This window comes from Artibeus jamaicensis, unplaced genomic scaffold, assembly GCF_021234435.1.
Source record: "Artibeus jamaicensis isolate MK-2021 breed Jamaican fruit bat unplaced genomic scaffold, CSHL_Jam_final contig_797, whole genome shotgun sequence".
NCBI classification, from domain to species: Eukaryota; Metazoa; Chordata; class Mammalia; order Chiroptera; family Phyllostomidae; genus Artibeus; species Artibeus jamaicensis.
The window spans coordinates 6,149,345-6,170,298 of record NW_026521977.1 but is presented as its reverse complement, the minus strand read 5'-3'; the positions used below and the strand labels follow the sequence as shown (position 1 = coordinate 6,170,298).

At 45.9% G+C, this 20,954-nt stretch overlaps 1 protein-coding gene across 1 annotated transcript in view; it reads right to left on the bottom strand.

The window, feature by feature from the left end:
- INSC (INSC spindle orientation adaptor protein) overlaps positions 1-20,954 on the bottom strand; it is a 123,656-nt gene that overhangs the window by 51,395 nt on the left and 51,307 nt on the right. The window contains exons 3-5 of the mRNA XM_037150582.2: positions 10,404-10,749; positions 9,380-9,432; positions 8,112-8,235 (exon numbers count right to left, since the gene is read on the bottom strand). Coding sequence (XP_037006477.2) covers positions 8,112-8,235; positions 9,380-9,432; positions 10,404-10,749 — 523 coding nt within the window. The remainder of the gene's footprint in view (positions 1-8,111; positions 8,236-9,379; positions 9,433-10,403; positions 10,750-20,954) is intronic.

Genomic DNA, 20,954 nt, shown 5'->3' with positions numbered 1-20,954 from the left:
ATAAATTGTAGGTAGAAAATAGATGGGGGGGCAAGAATAGTATAGGAAATATAGAATCTAAAGAACTTGAGATGCCTGGTCATAAACTAAAGGGGGGAATGGTGTGGGAGGGGGTGTGCAGGGTGGAGGGGAATGAAGGGGGCAAATAGAACTGTAATGGCATAATTAATAAAATATATATATTTTTAAAAATGTGCAGACCAAGACAACTCTTCTTCTTGCAGTGTGGCCCAGAGACACCAAAAGGTTGGACATCCTTGCTAGGAGAAATGCATGAATTAGGACTCTGAGGAAAGATGCAGAAAGACTAGACCTACTCAGAAGGAGACAGACAAAATAATAACTCCACCCAGGCTTGGCTTAGCTGTTGGTTTGATGGGAAAATGTCTCCTGGATGGGAATATCCAATTTAGGGAGGCCAGTGTGGGTTAGACCTCTTAAAACTAGAGTTTCGGGCAGGCCTGGACCTTAATTAATTTCATTTCTCTCAATAAGGCAAATGCCCAAATCTAGAAAAGTTGCTTTTTGTTTTGTTTTGAAAAATAAAAGAATGTGCCAGAAAAGAAAGAGAAGTCAAAGTGGGAAAGCCCATCTGATCCAGGAACTAGTGCTCATCCTATGAATTAGAGAAGGAAAAAAACCCACATGGGATGTGGGGTAAACTTGGACATTCAGCTGAGTCTCCCCGAAAAGAATAAGTAGGTAAGAGGAGGCAAGAGAGCACTGGAGGCAGAATTCATTACTGGGGGGGGGGGGAGACATAGCAGAAAGAAATGCTACTCAAGGCTAAAATATTCAAAAGAGATGGAAAGAAGGTGTTCTGAGAAGCACAGGACAAAGGGACACGTGGCCCCTAAGGGACCAGGCCCCAGTGGTACCCCCAGGAAATAGCCTCCCTGGAGGCCTGCAACTCTCCAGCCAGGCGCAGGGACCATAGCCTTCCCAACATGGGACCAGAGTGCCTGTGTATCCCAGTCAAGTGTTATTTCTCACCAAGCCCTAAAAGAATTTTTTTAAATATATGACCCCTTGCACATTTTTAATTTGACAGGTACAAATTTTCATCATACATTTTAAAAACAAAGTCGGGAAGGATGTAATTTTCAGCAGATTGTAAATATCGACATAAAATATAACCACTGCATCGCTTTCGCAGACGTGTTCCATGAGATCTAAATGAAATCTAAATATCAAAACAGCTTGATACCATCATCACTTATTTAAAAATGCATGAACTATCTCTTTAATGTTTGAACAATTTGCATTTTTTCTTCTCATCCTTATATTTATATTCCCACTCCAATTCTCCCTCAGAATTTTGTCTTAATGTTATACATTTAAGTTTTAAAGTGTTTTATTGATCATCCTTATTATTTAACATTGAAATTTGGGAAATTGTATTTTATTTCCTCTGATTGTAAAACTCTAAGTGTTTAAAAATAATCTGTTTTCCATTGCATTACCATTACAATCATAATCAGTACAAATGGTCAAAATAATATAGATTACAAGTTTAATAAATAATTATGAATCATAAAAATTAAAATAGTGCAAATAGATCTCTTCATGAGATGAATGAAGTTTTTATTAAGACTTTCTAACTCATCTACATATCCATGATTGACTATTGACTTAATGCTGTATCTTTCGATGTAAATCCTGAAAAATCTTGTTCCCATAAATCTGTAGAGAGGAATGGGAGTTATACGGCCAACTTGCACAGCCAACTTAGTCAACCCTTTGAGCACATTCTTAGTTATGTAATCACACCATGATCTATCATCAAGTGCTATTTTTAATGATCTGCCAGCTGATAACTCTTCTAAATTGGTCCTCCTTTACATTGGTAAAAGCAAAGAATTGGAAACCATTTGACTTGCAAAAGCATTTGTTACCCAATCATTAAAGTCATTTATTCACTATCTTGACTTCCGGGAAGAATTCCAAAAGTACTTTACCAAGGCTTATCAAGTAACAATTAATTATACCCACTACTCTTTCACTTAGAGGACTTGGGGTTATCCAAATTATTCAGAAAGGATTGGGAAAGTCAAAATATTATTAATTTTATTGCCAATACAATTTTTAAATCAAATATTGTTGTGCATTCCAAATATGGTTTACCAAAACCCGGAAGTTATAGCTTTTTCTTGTTTGATTTGTGGAAAATACCTACCCTAGAAACTAGTTGGCAAAGACAGTTCTTTTAGTCAAGCCAATTAGCGAAATTAACTTTGTCTCAATAAAGACTTGACTTCGTCTTTAATTTAAAAAAGTTTTGATATGTACTTCATTCAAAAAATGCTAAAAAAAACCCACTGATAATAATTAATGGAAATCATTCTCTAAGGGAAATGCTAAAAAGGGTCAAATGAAAATAATGTAGACCTAAAATAAAGTTTGATTCATGTGTATGTTATAAAGCTAAAATAAAGCCATTTACTAAAATTTTAATAATGCAAAGTAGCACATAGCTAACACTGTAAATTAATTATAAATCTAGAAATATGATTAAAAAGGCACTGTATTCCTTCACTAAATAGATGTGTATATGTATTAAACTCTGGTGTTCATTTTACAGAACAATTAAACAAGATCTGAGAAGAAAAAAATCAAAAGCATTCAATTATATTTAGCAGCTCTCATGATCACACTCTATGTATTTAAAGAAGGCACAAAAGCATTTACTGCTTAAACTAATTAGTCTATCTGCTAGCAATTAGTTTTATCTTTTGTTAACAGGAACTAGAAATTACCATAAATATTTCATAAAATGTTTTGACAAAATAGGCTTTAACTTCTTTCTTAAATCATGTGTACCAATTTTGAAAAAAATCATGTAAAACGTCTTTGTGGGTTTTAACCATATATCTTGAAAACTTTGATGGTTCTCAAAAATATCCCAGTCTCATTTAAAGGAGTCCATCTCCTTAACCTCATTAGAGTCTTTGGCTTTTTCAAGATACTTTACTTTACAGCTATCGAATAGGACTGACTATGAAATATACCCAAGAAAACTGCTTGCATTTCATTCTGTGCCCCCAGAAACCATTTTTAGGGGTTCATGTGTTCTACCAGTGCTTCTTTTAAGGAGAGCCTCAGGAGCCATGCAAAATTGGAGATGAATGGAGGTGGGAGGGATCAGATAAATTGGAAACGTTTATAACATTCCCTCCAACACACACACACACACACACACACACACACAGCCATATATCTGAATTCAGAAAAACCCCACACTGGGCAAACGACCCAATTATGAGTGCCTCTGTCAACAGTGTGTCGTAAAACAATTCATGGAGGCCAAAGGGTCTTATGGTTCCTGCAGGGAGGTTCTCCTCTGTTTGATCTCCGCACTCACACCCCAAGGTTTCAGCACAGCCAGGCAATGCACGGTAAGATCTGGGATGAGTGATGAGGATTCCTTTCTTTTGGAAAGCAATAGAAGGACTATTAAAAAAAAACAACTCGGTGAAGTATTAGGAAGATCATTTCAGAGGGGAAAACAAGTGAAAATGGAAGATCTGGAAATTGATTTCCTTAAAACTATATGTACTTGCATTTCTCCCAGGAAATCTTCGGGAACCTGGAGAACAGTGCATTTGGAGTGGTTTGAAGACTCCTGGCCCGAGTCACTCCAAGGAGTTCAAATGAGCGCATCCTGGGCTGGCAGAAACACAATGTGCACAGGGGAGCTAGAAATGAAGAACTGGTGAACAGGCTGGATGGGCCAGAGTGCCCATCAGCAGGTCCTTGTGAAGGAGTTGCAAGTGCCTGACTCTGCAGAAAGATGAAAACTTGCCAAATGCTCTCGAAGAGAAAGGAGACATTTTTCTCCCATATATGGCAAACATTGCACCACAATTAACCTATGATGGATGCTTTTCCCCAGGGAACACATGCTCATAAATCCTTGTGGACTATGGACAAGTGAAATACACTGACGACCTGCCGCAGCTGCGCCTAAGACAGTATTGTCCCACCCTCGTTCTCCCAGGTGCAGATGAGTATCTGTGGGGACTTCGGCTGCAAGGATGGGACAACAAGTTGCCTGGAGTCCCTGCCCTAGAAATGGAGGACGAGCTTCTGTGAGGAGGGATAGTGCTGTGCTAAGACTGTGTATCTAATGCACTTACTCTTGGGCCCTTTTGAGGAAGGTGGGGATAGACAAAATGAGCAGCCCCGAAGGACCCCACACCACTGCCGGAGAGACAGCCTGGACTGTGCCGGCCCCAGGAAACAGGAATCGCTGCACACACTGGGATGAGCCCCTCCTGGCCAAGACGAGCAGAAATAAGGAAATTGAAGAGAATTGTATTGACTAAGAAATTTGGGACTTTGAATTATTCCTGAGGGTAAAGGGATTCCATTTTTTTCTTTTACTTCATTTTCTCCAAGGGAACTTTAAATGAGATTGGAGACTATATTAAATTTTTGGACATCTTTACATTTCTCATCTGGCAATTATGTTTGGATTATCTTTGTGTTGCCATTTAATCACATCGCAGCCTCTAATTACTTATTTCAGACAACAGAGCTGAGCAAAATCTGAGAGCGGGGAATAAAACAGGAAAGCAATTTCAAGCTTTAGTTACAAAGCCTCCTTACAGTTAATTTAATGAACGTAACGTTGTGAGTCATTCCCAGGCCTGCTGGGAGCAAGGTCGATATTGCCCACTGTGATTCCAGAAGAATGTACAAAGGAGTGGGAGTTGCTTTTTGGGGCAACAGCTTCATAAAGGTGGGCAGGGATTGCTCCGCAGGCAGCCAGCCTCCTCCCCCAAGGGTCCCAGCCACACTCCTGCCTCAGCACAGCCTAATGAATAAAGCTAACGAGATAATTGAACAAGAACTGTTCACTACCAGGGAGCAGCACTTGACCCCACTTCTGCGGTTCCCCAGGTTGGAATTGCAGCAATACCACCTCCACCGGCATCACCCCCCAGCCCTCCATGCCACCATGCTGAGAGGGTAGGGGTGGGTTAGTGAGTGTGACAGAAAGACCTGAGTAGGTTCTGCTTGGTGCCCGCCCCTCTTTTTCTAGAAAGTGTCTGTCTCTGGTTTGACCTTCTTCACAGGGCAGGTGTTTGTCCCTCAGGTGGGGCCTGACGTTGTCCAGCTCTGCCTGGGCCATGAAGGGGAAGTTTAACTGTGAGACAAAATTTTAACAAGCTCCCTTAGCCACAGGGCCAAGAGTACAGTCCCCAGTCAGTTTTATTAGCATAAAGATGTGAGTTTAAAAGAAAAATGGATTGATGGAATGAATGAATGAATGAATGAACTTCTGTCTACATGAAGCTGAGTCAGGGGTTCAATGGAGAGTCCCCTAGAAATTATTTTCAAGTAAATCAGTTTTTATACATCAGGTCTTCTCCTCTTTTCCTCCCACATGGCTAATCCTTTATTCCCAGATAGACTAATTATCAATGCTTATTAATTTCCCATTGGTGACTCCTAACATTTAAGCCTTAAATGTTTCCATATGCTCCAAGTAGTTATATTATCTTAATAAATAATTTATTAGTTGATTACGAGTTCTTTTAGCAAATCTTGTGAATTACTCAGCGACACACTCAGAAGACACATACACTAAACACGTAAGTGTTGTCCATTTACAACCCACCGCAGAGTTGAGGAACTGAAGATGAGAGAAACTGAACAGCTTGCCCAAGTTTGCATGTCCAGAGAGCAGCATGGCCAGGACTTGAACCCTGGTGTGCCTGCACACTGCGTGCTCAGTGCACAGCCCCACAGCGCCCACACTCACAGGCCGAGTACTACCAGGATTGGAAGACCCCTTGCCGGTCACTCAGTCCAACCTCCATTCACTGCTAGGTCCTCCAGGCATGGCTTGCTCATCTCAGGGACAGAGACTCCCTAAGGTGGCCCTTCTACTGTGGAGCAGTCCTATTGCTTCACAAACTCCTTTCCATATGGAATGCCTTGCAAAGTTACCCCATTGGCTGAGGTCCTTTGTCCCTTTTGGGTTCCAAACGCAGAACTTTGGAGTTAGCAGAGTGTCCACTCTTAGAGTAAACATTCCCTGTTCCTCCACCTATTCCCCACACATACTGACCAGCAGCCCTACCCACCCTTCTGGGAGCCTCTGGGTGCAGTCATTGCTGATGACACCTCTAGGGTCTGGAACTGGACATGACGTTCCAGGATGGACCAGGGCAGGGCACTGCTCAGGGATCACTGCCCTTATTATAAGCACCATCCTACCATGTATTTGGGGGAGGAATGGGGTGTGGGGGTGTGGGAAGAGCACTGCTCTGTTCAAGAGCCTACGTGGCTCCAGGGTACAATTAACAGTATTTCCCGTGTTGCATTTTCTAAAATACCTGCATCCCAGAATAAGGGTATAACTGCTTTTTAAAAATTAAAAAGCTCTGTGACTATGTAACTTTGGAATATACTGCTTAATATTTATTCATTAGTAAATCTTTATTGAGTGCCTACTGTATGCCAGGTGCTATTCTAGTCACCAGGTATATATCCATAAACAAAACATACCCAAATTCTTGTCTATGGAAGCTATAGTTCAGAGAATAGATACTATTAATATGTGGAGAAGACCTGTGGGAGAAATTAGGCATGTAACCCAAAAAGCCCAAGTAGGCTTTTTGCAGCCTGGGGAGTTTTCTCAGGATTCTGTGACCTAGAGCATCAAAAAGACACCCCACCCTTTGCCCCTGGTAAAAGAGCTGATACTTCCAAACCCAGCTGCCTTTTGTTTACAATCCAACACGACTCTGCCATTTCAGCCCTTTTCATTGAACCTGGTACTTCCAGGCAACGAAACACAAAAATGGCGTAGAGTCAGCAGCGCCTGGGTCCCTGTTCAAAAATTCCTCCAGGCTCCTCTCCTCCCCTCCACTAACCAAGATTTTTCCTCATCACTCCCTTGATTTCTTCACCCATTTCAGCCTCTATGTTCCACTGGGTCCCTATGGGTTCCATTTGGAACACTGACCCCAGCTTGAACCTTTGTCTGCCCCTACATGTGACTGCCAGCATTTGCTCATCAGCTCTAAATGCCAGGCCCAGCACCCAAGCCCTGGCCCTTCCTTCCCCTTGCCCCAGACTCTCAAGACAGGGAGAGTGGCTTCTGCAGACCCTCTGGGTTGGGAGGGTGAGAATGCACAGGACCAGCTGCACTGACCAGCAGGTGAGCCAGGCCAGAAGGGCCTGTGCCCGTGCAAAGGGAGCCGAACACAGGAAAGAGAGAAAGCAAAGTCTGGCCTTGGTAGAGACTTTGGAGAAAAGCCGATAGGCAAAGGGATGTGTTATTTGTGGAAGGCTTTTATTTGGTGGTGGGAAAAGAATGGCAAATATGTAACACAATATTTCTGCAACTATAAATAACATGTAAATACCTTTCATAATGAAAACCTTATGGAATCTGCTCTACTGGAAGTATTTTAAAACAGAAAAAGGCAGGAGAGAAATAACATGTATTTAACCCATGCTATGTGCTAAGCACTTTCCATATGTTGTTTGCTTAGTCCTTTCACTTTCCTCCCGGGCAAGTGTTACACTTTATAAATGAGGAAAATGAGGCTAAGAGATTGAGGAGCTGGACCTCGATCCAGTGGTGGACCCCAGCCTGAAAACAGATCTGTCGGGCTCCAAACCCCTCACTCTTTCTGGAGCCAAGCCTGAGCCTGCCTAGAGGCTGGGGCTGGACTACGTTATCTTTCTAGATTTTCTCTGTTGCCCCGACTTTCAGCATCAGCTTATTTTCTTCAGTCTTCCCAGATGATAAAAATCTCATGTGTACACTGTGACCTGTAACTCAGTGGAGATTCAGGGTGAGGGGAACAAATCTGAAGGTGCAACCGAGCGACGTCGGACTCTGCCGCTGCCTTGCTGGGGGGCCTTGGGTAAGCCTCCTCTGTCTCTGGGCTACAGTTTCTACCTCTGGAAAATACAGGTGCAAGCTAACTGCTTGAGAAGCCTCTGCTTGGCCCTGACGAGTCTGTCTCTCATGCACTGGATTGGGTGCCCTAAGGAGGACGTCTCCCAAGAAAAGCCACTTTGGAGTTTCCCCAGCCTGGCCCAGTTTCTCCGCCCACCCTTTCCCCCTCTGCAGCCCAGCCCTCACTGACCTGTACCTCCCGGGTCAGGGCCAGCTCCAGCAGCTGACTGAAGTGCTGGCCCAGCGTGCTTAGGGTCTCACTCACGCAGGCCTTCATTGACTTCAGGACATGCTCATTCTCGACCTGGAGGCACCTGGGGAAAGTAAAACATGGGGTGGGCCACTGGAAGGGGCAGGTGGCCAGACCAGAGCATTGCATGGGCCCGGCTTGGGCCTGCTGCAGACCTGGTGGTGGAACAAGTGGCCTGGAGAGTGCACATCAAAACCTGGGGAGCCAAGATGGAACATTCCATAGATGGCTCACCCCTTGGCCTCCTGGTGTTTGGGTAAGTGCTGGCCTGAGATGGGAGTTAACAGTCCCTGTCACCAGGAAGAAAGGCCACCAGAAAGCAGCCAGATCCTACCCCTGGACTTCTCCCTGGGAGAATCTGCCATCATGGCAGCCAGGGTCCAGGGATGGGGGCCGGGGCTGCAGAGGGGGGCTGCTGGAATGCTGGCCATGCAGATGACCACTCCGAAGGTGTATGGCAGTGCTCTTTACGGAATGACTCCCTACAGTGTGCAGAAAGGAGCCTTAGGATTTTCACCCCAGACAGCAAAACCTCTGGGGATTAGGTCCCAATATATGTCTGTACCCTGAGAATGATCCACACTGAAAGACCAAAGGCTTCATGGGGGCCCAGGGGATGCCAGTTCCAGATTTTTTCTTCCAGGGCATGGGGGCTAGAAGTAGTAAGAGAGAGTATCAACATATAACTGGGTGTGTGTACATGTGAGGTTGAGTGTGTGTGTGTATGTGTCTGAGTGTGAATGATGTATGTGTATATGTGAGATACAGAGAAGAGGGCAGGACTGTATTTCTGTGATTGCATGAGTGTGTGTTTATATACTTGTATATGAGCAAGTGGGTGTCTGTGAAGCCCTTCTCTGTGTGTATGTGAGTATAAGGTGTGAGCATCTGCTTTCACCTTGCCTTGACTTTGAAGGTCAGGGGGGCTTCCCAAAGCCGTGGGAAACCTACTCCTTATTACCGACCCTTAAGAGCCCTTTCTTCCCAAGCCCAAGCCTCTCTTTTACATTCTCCCTAGGGCCTGAAAATGAGGCAGAAAATCCCAAGGGAGTCTTTCAATATTGTCGATAGGAGTCAGCAGAAGGAAACTCCCAGAGCACCACCAGGCCCTCTACTCCCTCTCCCTCTGAGAGAAGAGACCAGCCCCTTCCACTGCCTGAGGACAGGTCAGTGGACCCTGTCCAGATTTACCCAGCATCCAGATTTACCTCTCGGTGATCGCTGAGAGCTCTGAGCACTTCTCCATTAGCAGCTTCTCAATCTGCAGAAAAACAGATCGGTGTCATTCAACAAGCATTGGTTGAAGACCAACTGCTGCACTGGGCCCTCTGGGGCCTAAAGATGGAGTCTCAAATCATCTGATTCGGGAAACAGGCACGTACACCATGCCAAGTGTAATATGGCAAAAGGGATCATCATCAGCTGCCTGGAACAGTCAGAAAAGGAAAACTGGGCAACTCGTTGTGCCTAGGAATCTGGGAAGCTTCCGAGAGGAAGGGGCACTCAAGCTGGGCTTCAAAGCATGAATAGAAGGGTCCTATCTGCAAAGTGAAGCAAGGAAAAATGCTGAGGTAGAAAGTAAATGCTAAAGGGAAGAGAGGTAAGGGGGGCAAGGAGGGTTTTCAATGGTTCACTTCGGGGTTGGAGAAGAAGATTCAAAGTCATGGGCTTTGGGATCAGAAAAACTTAGGTTGAATCCTGCCTACACCATTTACTGCATAACCTTGGGCAAGTTACTTAGGGTCTCTGAGTTTCTGCTTCCTCATCTAGAAAGGGAGGACAATAATATGAACGAATACTTTTAATCAACTGTTTTTAATGTTCTACTTGTAACAAAATCAGTCCTCCCAACAGTCCTATGACATAAACACTATCGTCACATTCACTGGGACAATAGAACATGGACGTTAAGTGACTTGCCAAGGTCACAGAGCAAAGCTGGCATTTGAACCCAGGCAGTCTGGCATGAAAGTGGGCACACACAACCACTGCACAGCCCTCTGTAGCGGCTCCCCCTGCATCAGAGGCTGTGCGGCTTCAATGACATATGTGTAAAAAGGCCTCGCACAATTCCTGGCACAGAGAATATACTCAGTAAAGGTCCTCACTGCCCTCCCTGCTTTACTCAAAGAGGAAGGAGGTCCCTGGGGCAGGAAGAGTTCAGACGCCATGCAGTTTAGACCCTTTCTTCTGGGAGGCGTGCCCACCCACACCCAACCCAGGGCAACTGACCTGGCCCATCTCCTGCGAGGAGCTCCTGCTGACCACACTGTACTCACTGACCATGGAGCGGGCGTGGCAGGTCAGGCGCACGCTCATGCTGTGCACTCGTGCCCAGCGGTCCTGGGCCAGCTTCTGCCCGATCCTGCGCAGCTCGGTGCTGATGACCCAGCCCCGCTTGAGCAATAGCTGCAGGGGGTCTCCAGGGCCAGGGCCGCCCGCCAGGATGAGGTCACCCTGTGCGTCCTCCTCCAGGCTGATGGGCTTTGCCTGCAGGATACACATGCACTCGCACTCAGTCATGAGCTTCAGGTCCTCCATCCAGCGCTGGACTGAGTCCACCTGCATCAGGTGCAGCCTGCAGCCGGGGAACAGCACCGAGATGGCGATCAACACTCCTCAGCTTCCAAAGACTCCAATTCCAAGCCACCTGATGTTTACTGAACACCGACGTGCTCGTCACTGTTTCTGGCACTCATTTACCTTAATCCTCTTTTTCTCATTATGTCCATCTTACAGATAATAAGACAGAGACACCGAAGGTCTGGGGGCAGATGACCAGACAAACAACAGGCAATAAGTCTTCAGAATAGTACATAATCTTTGCAATAGGAGGAAAATGGGAATAGTGTACCTACCAAATATTAGTTATGTCAAGTAAGCGATGGTAACAGTTACTTGATAATTGAGTGTGCACTTAATTGAAATAATGCTTTCCAAACTTTGCAACAAAGAAAAATGTGTCCACTAATAAAGGGGAGGGAAGCAGTATGCATGACTGTAAATACACAATTATTGTAATTATGTTAAAGAGCCATCTGGGAAAATATTTAAAGGAAAGATTAAAATTCTAGTGGTTCTTTGTGGGCGATGGAAACAAGGCATTTTTTATTTTTTTCAACTTTCCCTAATTTCTAAATTTTCTCTCATAAGCATGTGTATTAGTTTTGTCATGGAACCAAATTAACTCCACTTAGTACAACAGCATGAGAATATAGATTAGATCCCAAGAATATCATTTACTCTGAAATTCACTTAGTCAAAGCAACTTCAGTGATAACATCATTAATGAAGTACTGAACATTCATCGAGTGCCTCACATTTACTATCATGTAAGTGCCAGGCACTGTGGAAAAAAGTGGATGTGAACACGCCAAGCCTCCGCTCTCGTGGAGCCTTGGAACTGCCAAGAGAATCAAGACAAAGTAGTGAGAAACTGAAAAATGACAGATTTCAACATCGTTTGAAGATAATGACAGAGGTCACGCAGTTCATCATTAAGGCCAAGCCCCAGTCCCTTTGCCTTTGGCTTGCAACGGTTCTCTGACTAGTATTCCTGTCACTAACCTTGCCTGCCTGGAGCCGTTCTCCACTGTCACCTCCTGCCTCTCATTCTAAAATACATTTCTGGTGCCAAGTACTGTCTAAGCCCTGGGCTATGACAGCAAACGAGTAGATAAAAAGACCTTCCCTTGAGTAGGTTCTATTCAGATGAGAGGACAGTCAACTTTCAAAGTAATTTTCAAAATAAACAAGCAATGCATGTAATGGGTTGGAGGCAGTAAGTGCTATGAAGGAAGGGAGAACAGGAAAGAAGGCTGGAGAGTGTTGGGAGTGGACATGCTGTAGGCATAGCAGTTTGAAATCAGTGGATCAGACAAGGCTCACTGAGAAAGGGACTTTTGAGCCAAGACTTGAAGGACATGAGGGGTAAGCTAGGTGGCTATCTGGGGGCAAACTGTTTCAGGGAATAAGGATAGCAAGTGCAAAGGCCCTGGGGCATGAGTGTCCTTGACACATGTGGGGAATGGAAAAGATGCCATAGTCAGTCAGGCAGAGTAGGAGGAAGGACGTGAGGATGTGAGGTGAGAGAGACAGAAGGTGGGGGGGTGAGGGTGGAGGCGGCCCCCATAAAGCTGTGTAGGGTGAGATGAGGATGTGGATTTTATTCTGATTCGGGATGGCACACCAATGGCACTGATGAGGCCAGCTATGTACCAAGCAGAACTGAAATTATAAAGGCATGCTCCAATGAGCACGTTAAAATCACGCCTTCATATCTACTCATTTATTGAGAATGAACAGGACTTTCTGAATGACGAAACTGTTTGACTGTTAGGCTTTTAAATGTCATTTTTAACCACAAAGCATATAATGTTTCACCAGGGAAATCGTACATGTTGTTTCTTATACCAAATTAACTTTTAAATTGTGAATAATAAAAACTCACCAATGACCTTTCTTCCTCCCTCTCCCTTCATAAAAAATAGCTGTTATGTTTTGTAAATAAACATAATGATAGAGAGTTGCCTCAAATCATGGTGCCCTGCTGCTCATTCTACCCTTATGAGCCCATATTTAATTTTACAGAAGTGTGTGTGTGTGTGTGTGTGTGTGTGTGTGTAGTTACTCCTTGTGTGCCTCCCCCACCTTTGTGCCCTTCCTGCATCAAACTTCCAAGACCTGGCCCCAGCCTCCCTTCCCCCAACCCTCCCTTTTCCTCCCCCCCCCCCAGCTCTTAGCACCCTTGCCAAAAACACGCACTACCCTCCAGGCACACTCAACTTCCCTATTTCCCAACCCTGCCACTTTCTTTTACACGCTCCTGTGGCCTTGCACAGATGGTTCTTCTTTCCAAATGGAATCCTCTTTCTTCTCTACCTGGCAAGCTCCTACTCACCCCGCAAGAGCCAGCTGTAACGTACTTTCTTTGAAAAGCCTCAGCCAGAGTTTCTCAGCTGCTCCCTGGGGCCCCCATCCCTCTTCAGGCCTCCCCCATCGGGGCACTAATAACATTCTAGAGTAATTGGTGTGTTTGTCTGAAACTCTCCTAGTCCTATGAGGGACAGTCCCTCGTATCTAGTTTACTGCCAGTACCCAACATACACCAGCCACTCAGTAAGTGTTGGCCAGTGAATGAGTGGCAAAGTGGCAGGCATTGACTGCCACCCCCTGCCAGAGACGCCCCATGCCTCCGCCACCCAGGCTACCCAGAGAGGGCCCCAGGAACTCAGGATTGGAGAGGGGATATAGAACATGGAAGAGCATATGATCATCCTGTTCTAGAGACAGGAGACAAACTGATCTTGGGGTTTTAAAAGGCAACAAATAATCTAGTCACTCACTCACTGACTCATTCACTCCATAACACTCCACGGTGGACATCTGTTGTTTTTGGCTTCCCAGCACCCTTCCCCACCTTCTGTCAACAGCAAAGACAAATTATAATTAGCTGCCTCCTGGGGTGCCAGCCTGGCCCTTCAGCCTCCCCCTCTTTGGGAAAGCTTTCTCCTTCCAAACATAGGAATGGTCTCCCAGAGGTCATGGCTGTGCTGTGAAAATGTCCCCATCCACAGCTGCTGTTGATCCACGGGTGGGCTCCTGAACCGAGCTGCACACATCCAGCTCTGTTTCCCCAAACTGTGAAACTTTAAAGCCAAGAGTTACAGTGGCTAGAGTTGTTGAATATGAGTCACATTCATGACAGCAACTTCAATTAGGGCCTGAAGAATATGCCCAAGAGTTCATTTCTATGGCCTGTAATGAAAAGAACTTTATCTAAAACACAAGTATGCAAATAACTGAGCAGAGCTGAGTTAGTGCCATCCCTTAGAGAAAAGGTTTTCTGGACATTCAAAGACGGGGGCGGTCCCTACCAGTTAGAGGACAGGGTAAGGTGCTTTGGAGAAGGTGGCTTCAGGGCTGTAGGATTTGGACACAGGAAGACAGTGGGAGCATTTTCCGGGCCAGGGCAGACAATGGGACGATGACTAGGTCAGTTGGGCTGAGTTTTACATTCTGGAAAAGAGTGAGTTGTGAGAGGCAAAGCAGGAGAGGTGGCCCTGGCCCCTGGTCTTGAGAAGCTTTGAATGCCAGAGTCAGAGTTTACACTGAAGGTTCTGAGATGCTATTGAAGGGTGACAGGGAAGGGCAACAGAGGTGGAGACTGGCAGGGGTGACAGACGCCCAAATCACAACACCTGGCAAGAGGAAACCCGTGGTACCCATTCACAGCACGTCTCCCTGTGGGGAAGGGGGGCTCTAGGACCCTCAGACAGGAAACATCCACACCCCATCCCTCCTGGCCTGCATAGAAAAGGGCCATAGAAGATCCAGGAAGGGAGAAAAAGGGAGGAAGCACTAACCAAGGCCTGGTTAGATCCCACACTCACAGTTTTTGTCACCACCCCACCCCCCACACACACTCCCAACTCAACATGGAGGCCTACTTGGTTCTCGCTCTTCAAGATCTTTAAAAACTAGAAAGTAGAATTTCAGATGCTGTGCTGATTAAAATCCTGATTGATTTATCACTGCTGATAAGAGAAATAGGCTGACAAAACTATTGATTTCTCCAGCATCTGCATATTTGTCCCTGTGCGTGTCTGTTTGTGGACATGAACTCACTTTGGTGTTTGTTTATATGAACTGCGTGCCTGAGTCTGGGAGTCTGGCTGTGAGTTTCTGTATCTCTCTACGTGTGCAAGTGAGTGTGTGCTCGCAGGTCTTGCATCGCATAAACTCGATTAAAAACAGATGCGATGGGGCTGGAGTGACTGCACTTAGTGACTTGGTTCCAAAGAAAAGAGTTTAGAAAGTAGAGGAAAAGGTCACTTTGCAGTAGAGAAACCTGGCCAACACCACCTTGACCAAGTGACCCGAGTCAAGCTCACGGAGGGATGAGCTGTGTGACAGCATGTACTCCCAATGTGGTGTGTTGAGAAGACTTCACCTCTATGACACCTTCCCCAAATACGAAGCCTCGGTGTCATCATGGGGAAGACATAAGGGACCCAAACTGAGGGACATTCTATACAACAAACTCCCCAAGGTCACTGGGGTCGTCAAAAACAAGGCAAGAATCAGACCCTGTCCCAGAGCAGAGGAGATGACTGTAACAGGATATCTGGAATGGGATCCTGAGAGAGGAAAGGAAGTTCATGGGAAACTGCTGGGATCTGAAGGAAACCTGGCAATTAGTTCAAGACAAGGGACCAGTGCTGGTCCCCGAGTTGTGACAAAGGTGCCTTGCTCATGTAAGATGTGAACAGTCAGGGGAACGGGGTGGAGGGGAACACTCGGTGCCATGTTTGCAACTTCCTACAAAGCTAAAATTATTTTAAAATTTAGAAAAAGTTTATTTTAAACATGCAGGGTTTGGGGAAGGAGGTAGAACCTAGATAATAGGCCTGAGGATTTTTTTTACCCCATTTCCCCAGAAAGAATTTCACTTCTCTTGCTTCTTCCCCAACCAGAAGGGCAGGCTAAGAGACAGGCTGTCTGCCTGGCTTCGGGCTGCAGGCCCCGCGGAAGGCAGGCCTTCAGGAGCCAGGCACCCGTGGATGAGCGGCTGGAACCTGGCTAGCAAGCCAGGAGTGGGAGCCTTCTCAAAGTGGAACCTGAAAGTGGAAGAAAAGGGATTCCCCAGGTAGGCTAAGGGATGGAAGTTGTTCTTTCGGGGGGAAGAAACACAGCAAGCCTCGCTGGGTTCATTCTCCTGTCAGCCCCATTATCTGCCCTGGAGCCCACCAAGGACTGAACCCCAGGCAAACCTCTCGGACCAGGGCCTTCTGTGCTAACCCACCTCGGGGCGGCCTCCCTCTGGCAGAGTCAGGCCTCAGACCAGCTCATGCTCATCCTGCTCCCTCCTTAATTGCCTGAACAGGCCTTGAACCAGAGCTTCCTTGGGACGGAACAGTCTGTGGCGTAAGGGTGTCGAGCATACGAGGAGCTTTGGCGTGCCAAGGCTCCCCGTCAGCGGGCGGGGGTAGAAACTGCTGGCTGTGCTCCCCATAATCTGTGTGACCAAAGGCAGCCTGCTGCTGCTATTTATTTTTTCCTGCTTCTGAAATTGTTATTGAAATAACATATGCACATAAAAGTGAACACATCATAATATCAAGTTGCAGCTCGAAGAATTTTCATAAGGTCAACGTGCCCATGTATCCAGGAGCCAGATAAACAGAATGGTAGCAGCATCCCAGAAGTCCCCCCAGGCCCCCTTCTGGTCACTCCCCAACCAGGACAACAAGCATCCTGATGTTTGACAACATATATTCGTCTTTTGAATAAGTTTTTTAACCTCTCTGAGCCTTGATTTCTCCATCTGTAAAAGAGATAATAACAGAACTTCCCACACCGGGCTGTTGGAAGAATGAAATTAAATGGTGGATGTGAATGACCTAGGACATTGCCTGGCGCAAAGGAGGTGCTCAAAAATGCGACTTCTCTTTGCTGCCCTTCCCACATGTAACCCTTTAGCACCGAGAAAAATAATTACAAAGTGGCTAGCATTTATTAAACACACTCCATATGTTGAGCACTGTGCCAAGTGCATCGAGTGAATTATTTAATTCACTTTCTCAGGACGAATGTTTGCGTTAGGTCCCATTGTCCTCCCCATTTTTACAGATGAAGAAGCTGAGATGCAGAGAAAAATCACCAGGTAGAAAGTAGCAGATAAAAACCCTGGGATAAAAACCCTGGTCTCTGACTGCAGTCCGCTCTGAGCCTCTAAGCTTTACTGCTTCTCACTCTGCCCACCTCTCAATAAATAAATAAATAAATAAATAAATAAATAAATAAATAAATAAATAAATAAATGGGCAGAGATCAAGATGAGGCTGCCTGAACACAAGGAGACAAAAGGACCATTTCCAAGTAAGCTCTTCTGGGCACCTTATAAACAAAGAAGACAAAGGGGAGCTGCAAGCCCCTGACTCTGCCTGAAAGTCTGGCGTGGCCAGCAGACCAGGATTCCAGCCCCAGAGACGTGATTACCGCCTTTAGGCCACACCCACTCCTGGCTGTCAGTGGCAGGAACCCCTCCAGCATGACAGCCTCAGACACGAGGACGGACAGTGGGCGCCTGTGGGGAAAGAAGAATCTGGTTTTCTTTAAGAAAGAGCTTAAAATAACCTCTGTTTTAATACCTCCTCCTTCTCTCCAAGTAGCAACCAAACACACAGAGAGTAAACACACGGAGAAGTAAAGCCGTGGACCCCCACCTCCTCTTAACCCCACTAAGCGGCTGGTCCCCAGCCCCTGCCAGGCAGGCACACCCCACTTAGATCCAAGGCCAACTCTGACCGAGACAAGGGAGGACACTGGGGGCTTCTGGCCCACCGGCAGGTGGAGGGCAAAGTGGATTGGCTGTTCAGGGCATCTACACACCTCCCACCCAGCCTGATGGCTCCCAGCATGTTCTGCACCCAAACAGCTCCAGTTACAAGTAAACAATTCAGATAATAATATAGTTGTGTGTAGTGCCCCAAAAGCTGCACACTTATCGTGCGTTATTTTATTCTCACAGTAACCTAATGTAGTGCACACTGCTACTGTCCTCACTTTACAGATGAAAACGTACAGGTACAGAAGATATACATGACTGAAGAGAGCTAGAACTCCATGCAAGCTGCCTGAGTCCAAAGACTGTGTACCCACCTACTGACTACATGGAACAGTTTCTCTAGCTGCCTCGCTCCTCCAGCAGACTTTGAGGCATCTTCAGTGGCACACCCTGTCTGATTTATCTCAGCATCACCGGCACTGACACGCAGTAGGTATCCATAGATATTTAACTGAATCAAGCAAACCAGAGACTGCCTGGGAAACGTGTTGTAAGCCTCGCTACACCAGCTGAAAGTATCTTCGGGACTTGCAGAGGGTTACTCAAGACGAGCGTGAGGCCCTGGCCTGGCACATAGGACCCCCTGAACTTACTCCCTGCTCTGTTCTCAACTATGTGCCAGGATTTGCAGATTCTGTGTTTGGCTGGGATCTCAGGCAAAATACAGTAAAGCTGCCTGCACTGTGGGTAAAAGTTTGAGAGTTGGACAAGTAACTAGATCCCACAAAGACAATAATAAAAAGCTTTATTTTTAACAGAAATACTTGAAGCAGGTATTGATAGAACCAGAGATTTTGCAAGCATTCCTGTATTCCACTGAAGCAGTGCTCTGGCTGGGTAGAGCTTGCATCCTTAGCCACCATTTTCCCTCTTCCCAGAACCTGCAGATAAATGGTTTTCCGGTGAAGTGTGGGTAGATCTACTCAGTTCCTGGGGAGGTGGCTGAAGGGAGACCTGAGCTCCTTGGGGAAGTGTCTGTCCCCACATGACACCAGTAACAAGCATAAGATACTCACAACCAGTTTGATAAGTTTTAAAAACATTAAGCAGTGTCTCTCAGTCAATCCCTGACCCACCTGATTTAATGAAACACGTTCAGGACTCATCGTGTGCCAGGCCTTGTGCTGGGGGTCACTGCCTGCCCTGAGAAAGCTCATACTTCAGAGACAGATGTCAACAAATGCAACCCAACCTCACTCTCATCCCAAAGTGATGTGCCATGAGTCTCAAGTATTTCCACAAGTCTCCAGAGTTCATCCCATGTACATCCACCCCCGCCCCCCAAAAAGACTAGTGCAGTCAACCACAAGGTGGCATTGGATGATTCTGTCACCCCTTCTTCCTTTAGCATCCTTGAAGCGGGCATTACTCTGGCTGCCGGGTTCTGCCGGGTCCACCCCAAGTAACCGCCTTGCCTTCTGGGTAGTTGCATGCAGTCTGGGCCCCCCTAGACACCTCAGGCTGGCACAGCCACCATTTCTCTCACATACGCATCTGCTGAGAATAATCATCCCTGACAAGCAGTATTATATGTTAGTGACTATTCAAGCAGCTTTAATTAAAGAAGCTATACCATCAGAACTTAGCTACTTAAAAGAGAAATAAGAAAAATGCTCACAAGACAGCAGTGGTGGCAGCATAGTTTTTTAATCTCTCCAAATTCCCACATAAAAACTGACAGAGCAATTAAACAACAAAACCAAAACACCATAGACAGTCTTTACAACAAAACTACATGGTAAAATAGTCCCACAAACCTCAAAATAGAGGCAGGCGAGGACAAGCCACCTACAGCTCCAAGGCCTGCTTGGTGTCATCTGTAGGAGAAGAGGAAGGACGCAGTAAGGGGGCATCCGGTGAATATGAGAAAGGAGACACCCCCCAAAGCAGCCACAGGCTATTTACTGGGAAGCCCAGTAGGACCATGTGAGAAGAGTAATGGAAACGAGGAGGAGGTTTGCCTGTCCAAGGTCCAGGTGAGTGCAAAGCATCAGCTATGAACTCTCAAAGCTGATCCAGCAGGGATCTCTTCCACAACAAAGCACTACACTGAGAAGAAGCTTCTGGGAGTAGAACCAGGACAACAGAGCAGGACAAGGACCACAGAGACAAAGGGTGTCAGATCATCAGTGGGAGGAGCCATAACAGAGCTAGCAATGCTCAGAGAGCAGGGCACCACATTTTTGAATCCTACGCAAAAGCAAAAGATAATGAAGCGCTATGTACTTAGAGCAGCTTTCCTGAGCCCTGCCTCCCTCTAAATGTGCACGGTGCTTGTGCTGACGTTAGAGAATAATTATTCCAGAATAATTTAAAAGATAAAATCCACAGGACTCAGATGCTGATTCATATGGATGATGAATGACTAAATATAATCAAAGATGTGACGCAGCTTCTTGAATTGAGAAGCTGAATGAAAAGGAGAAACAAGTTAGGAAAAGGGAAAGACAGATCCTGCCTGAGACACGTTAACTCCAACGGACCTACTGTGTGTTTCTCTGAAGATGTCCAGGCCCTCTCACAGACTGGACAGCCCAAACACTGCATTCCCAAAACTCCCAGGCACTCTCAGCTTCCCTACAGAATGTGCAGCCTACATGTTCTCACAGGTCTCACCCTGCATATTCATTCATTCATTCATTCATTCATTCATTCATTCATTCAGTAAATATTTCCTTAGTGCCTACTATGTGCCAGAAACTCTTCTAGCTGCTTGGGATACAGTAGTGAACAACCAACCACCAACAACAAATTTCTGCCCCTGTGAAGGGTACATTATAACAAGGAAAAACAGACAACAATAATAATAAATATAATACATTTAAAAGTGTATAGTATGTTAAAAGCCAATAATTTCTATTAAAAAGTAGGGTCGGAATAAGTGGAGGCAAGATTGTCTGTGTAGGAGACAGGATGCAGCTGCTATTTTAAATAAGTGGTCAGGAGAGGGCTCTTTGGGAACGTACAACTGGAGCAAACACTTCAAAGAGGATAGAGAATCGACTAAGCTGAAATATGGGCACCGGGCATCCCAGGAAGAGGGGACCGACCATGCAAGGGCCCTCGTGAGAGTAGGCCTGGCGTGTTCGGGAAGTACAGACACAAGTGGGTAGAGCAGCCAGAGCAAGGCAAGGAGAAGTAGGACGTGCACTCAGAGAAGGGCCTCGGGCTACATCATGGAGGACCTTGGAAGCCATTGCAAGCACGCTGGGCTTCACACAAATAAACAAGAGAATTCTGTCCAAGTGTGCTGAGGAATCTTGTCCCCAGATGTCAGCTGGGTCCACCTTGCCCATACACCTCTCTACAACCCAACCTGGAAGACTCTCTCACTAAGGGCTTTATACAAACAACACATACATGAGTTTAGAAAGCCTTAGCCTCTGCTATGCAGTGAATTATAAACTATTTACTAAACAGCTCCTTTAAGCATA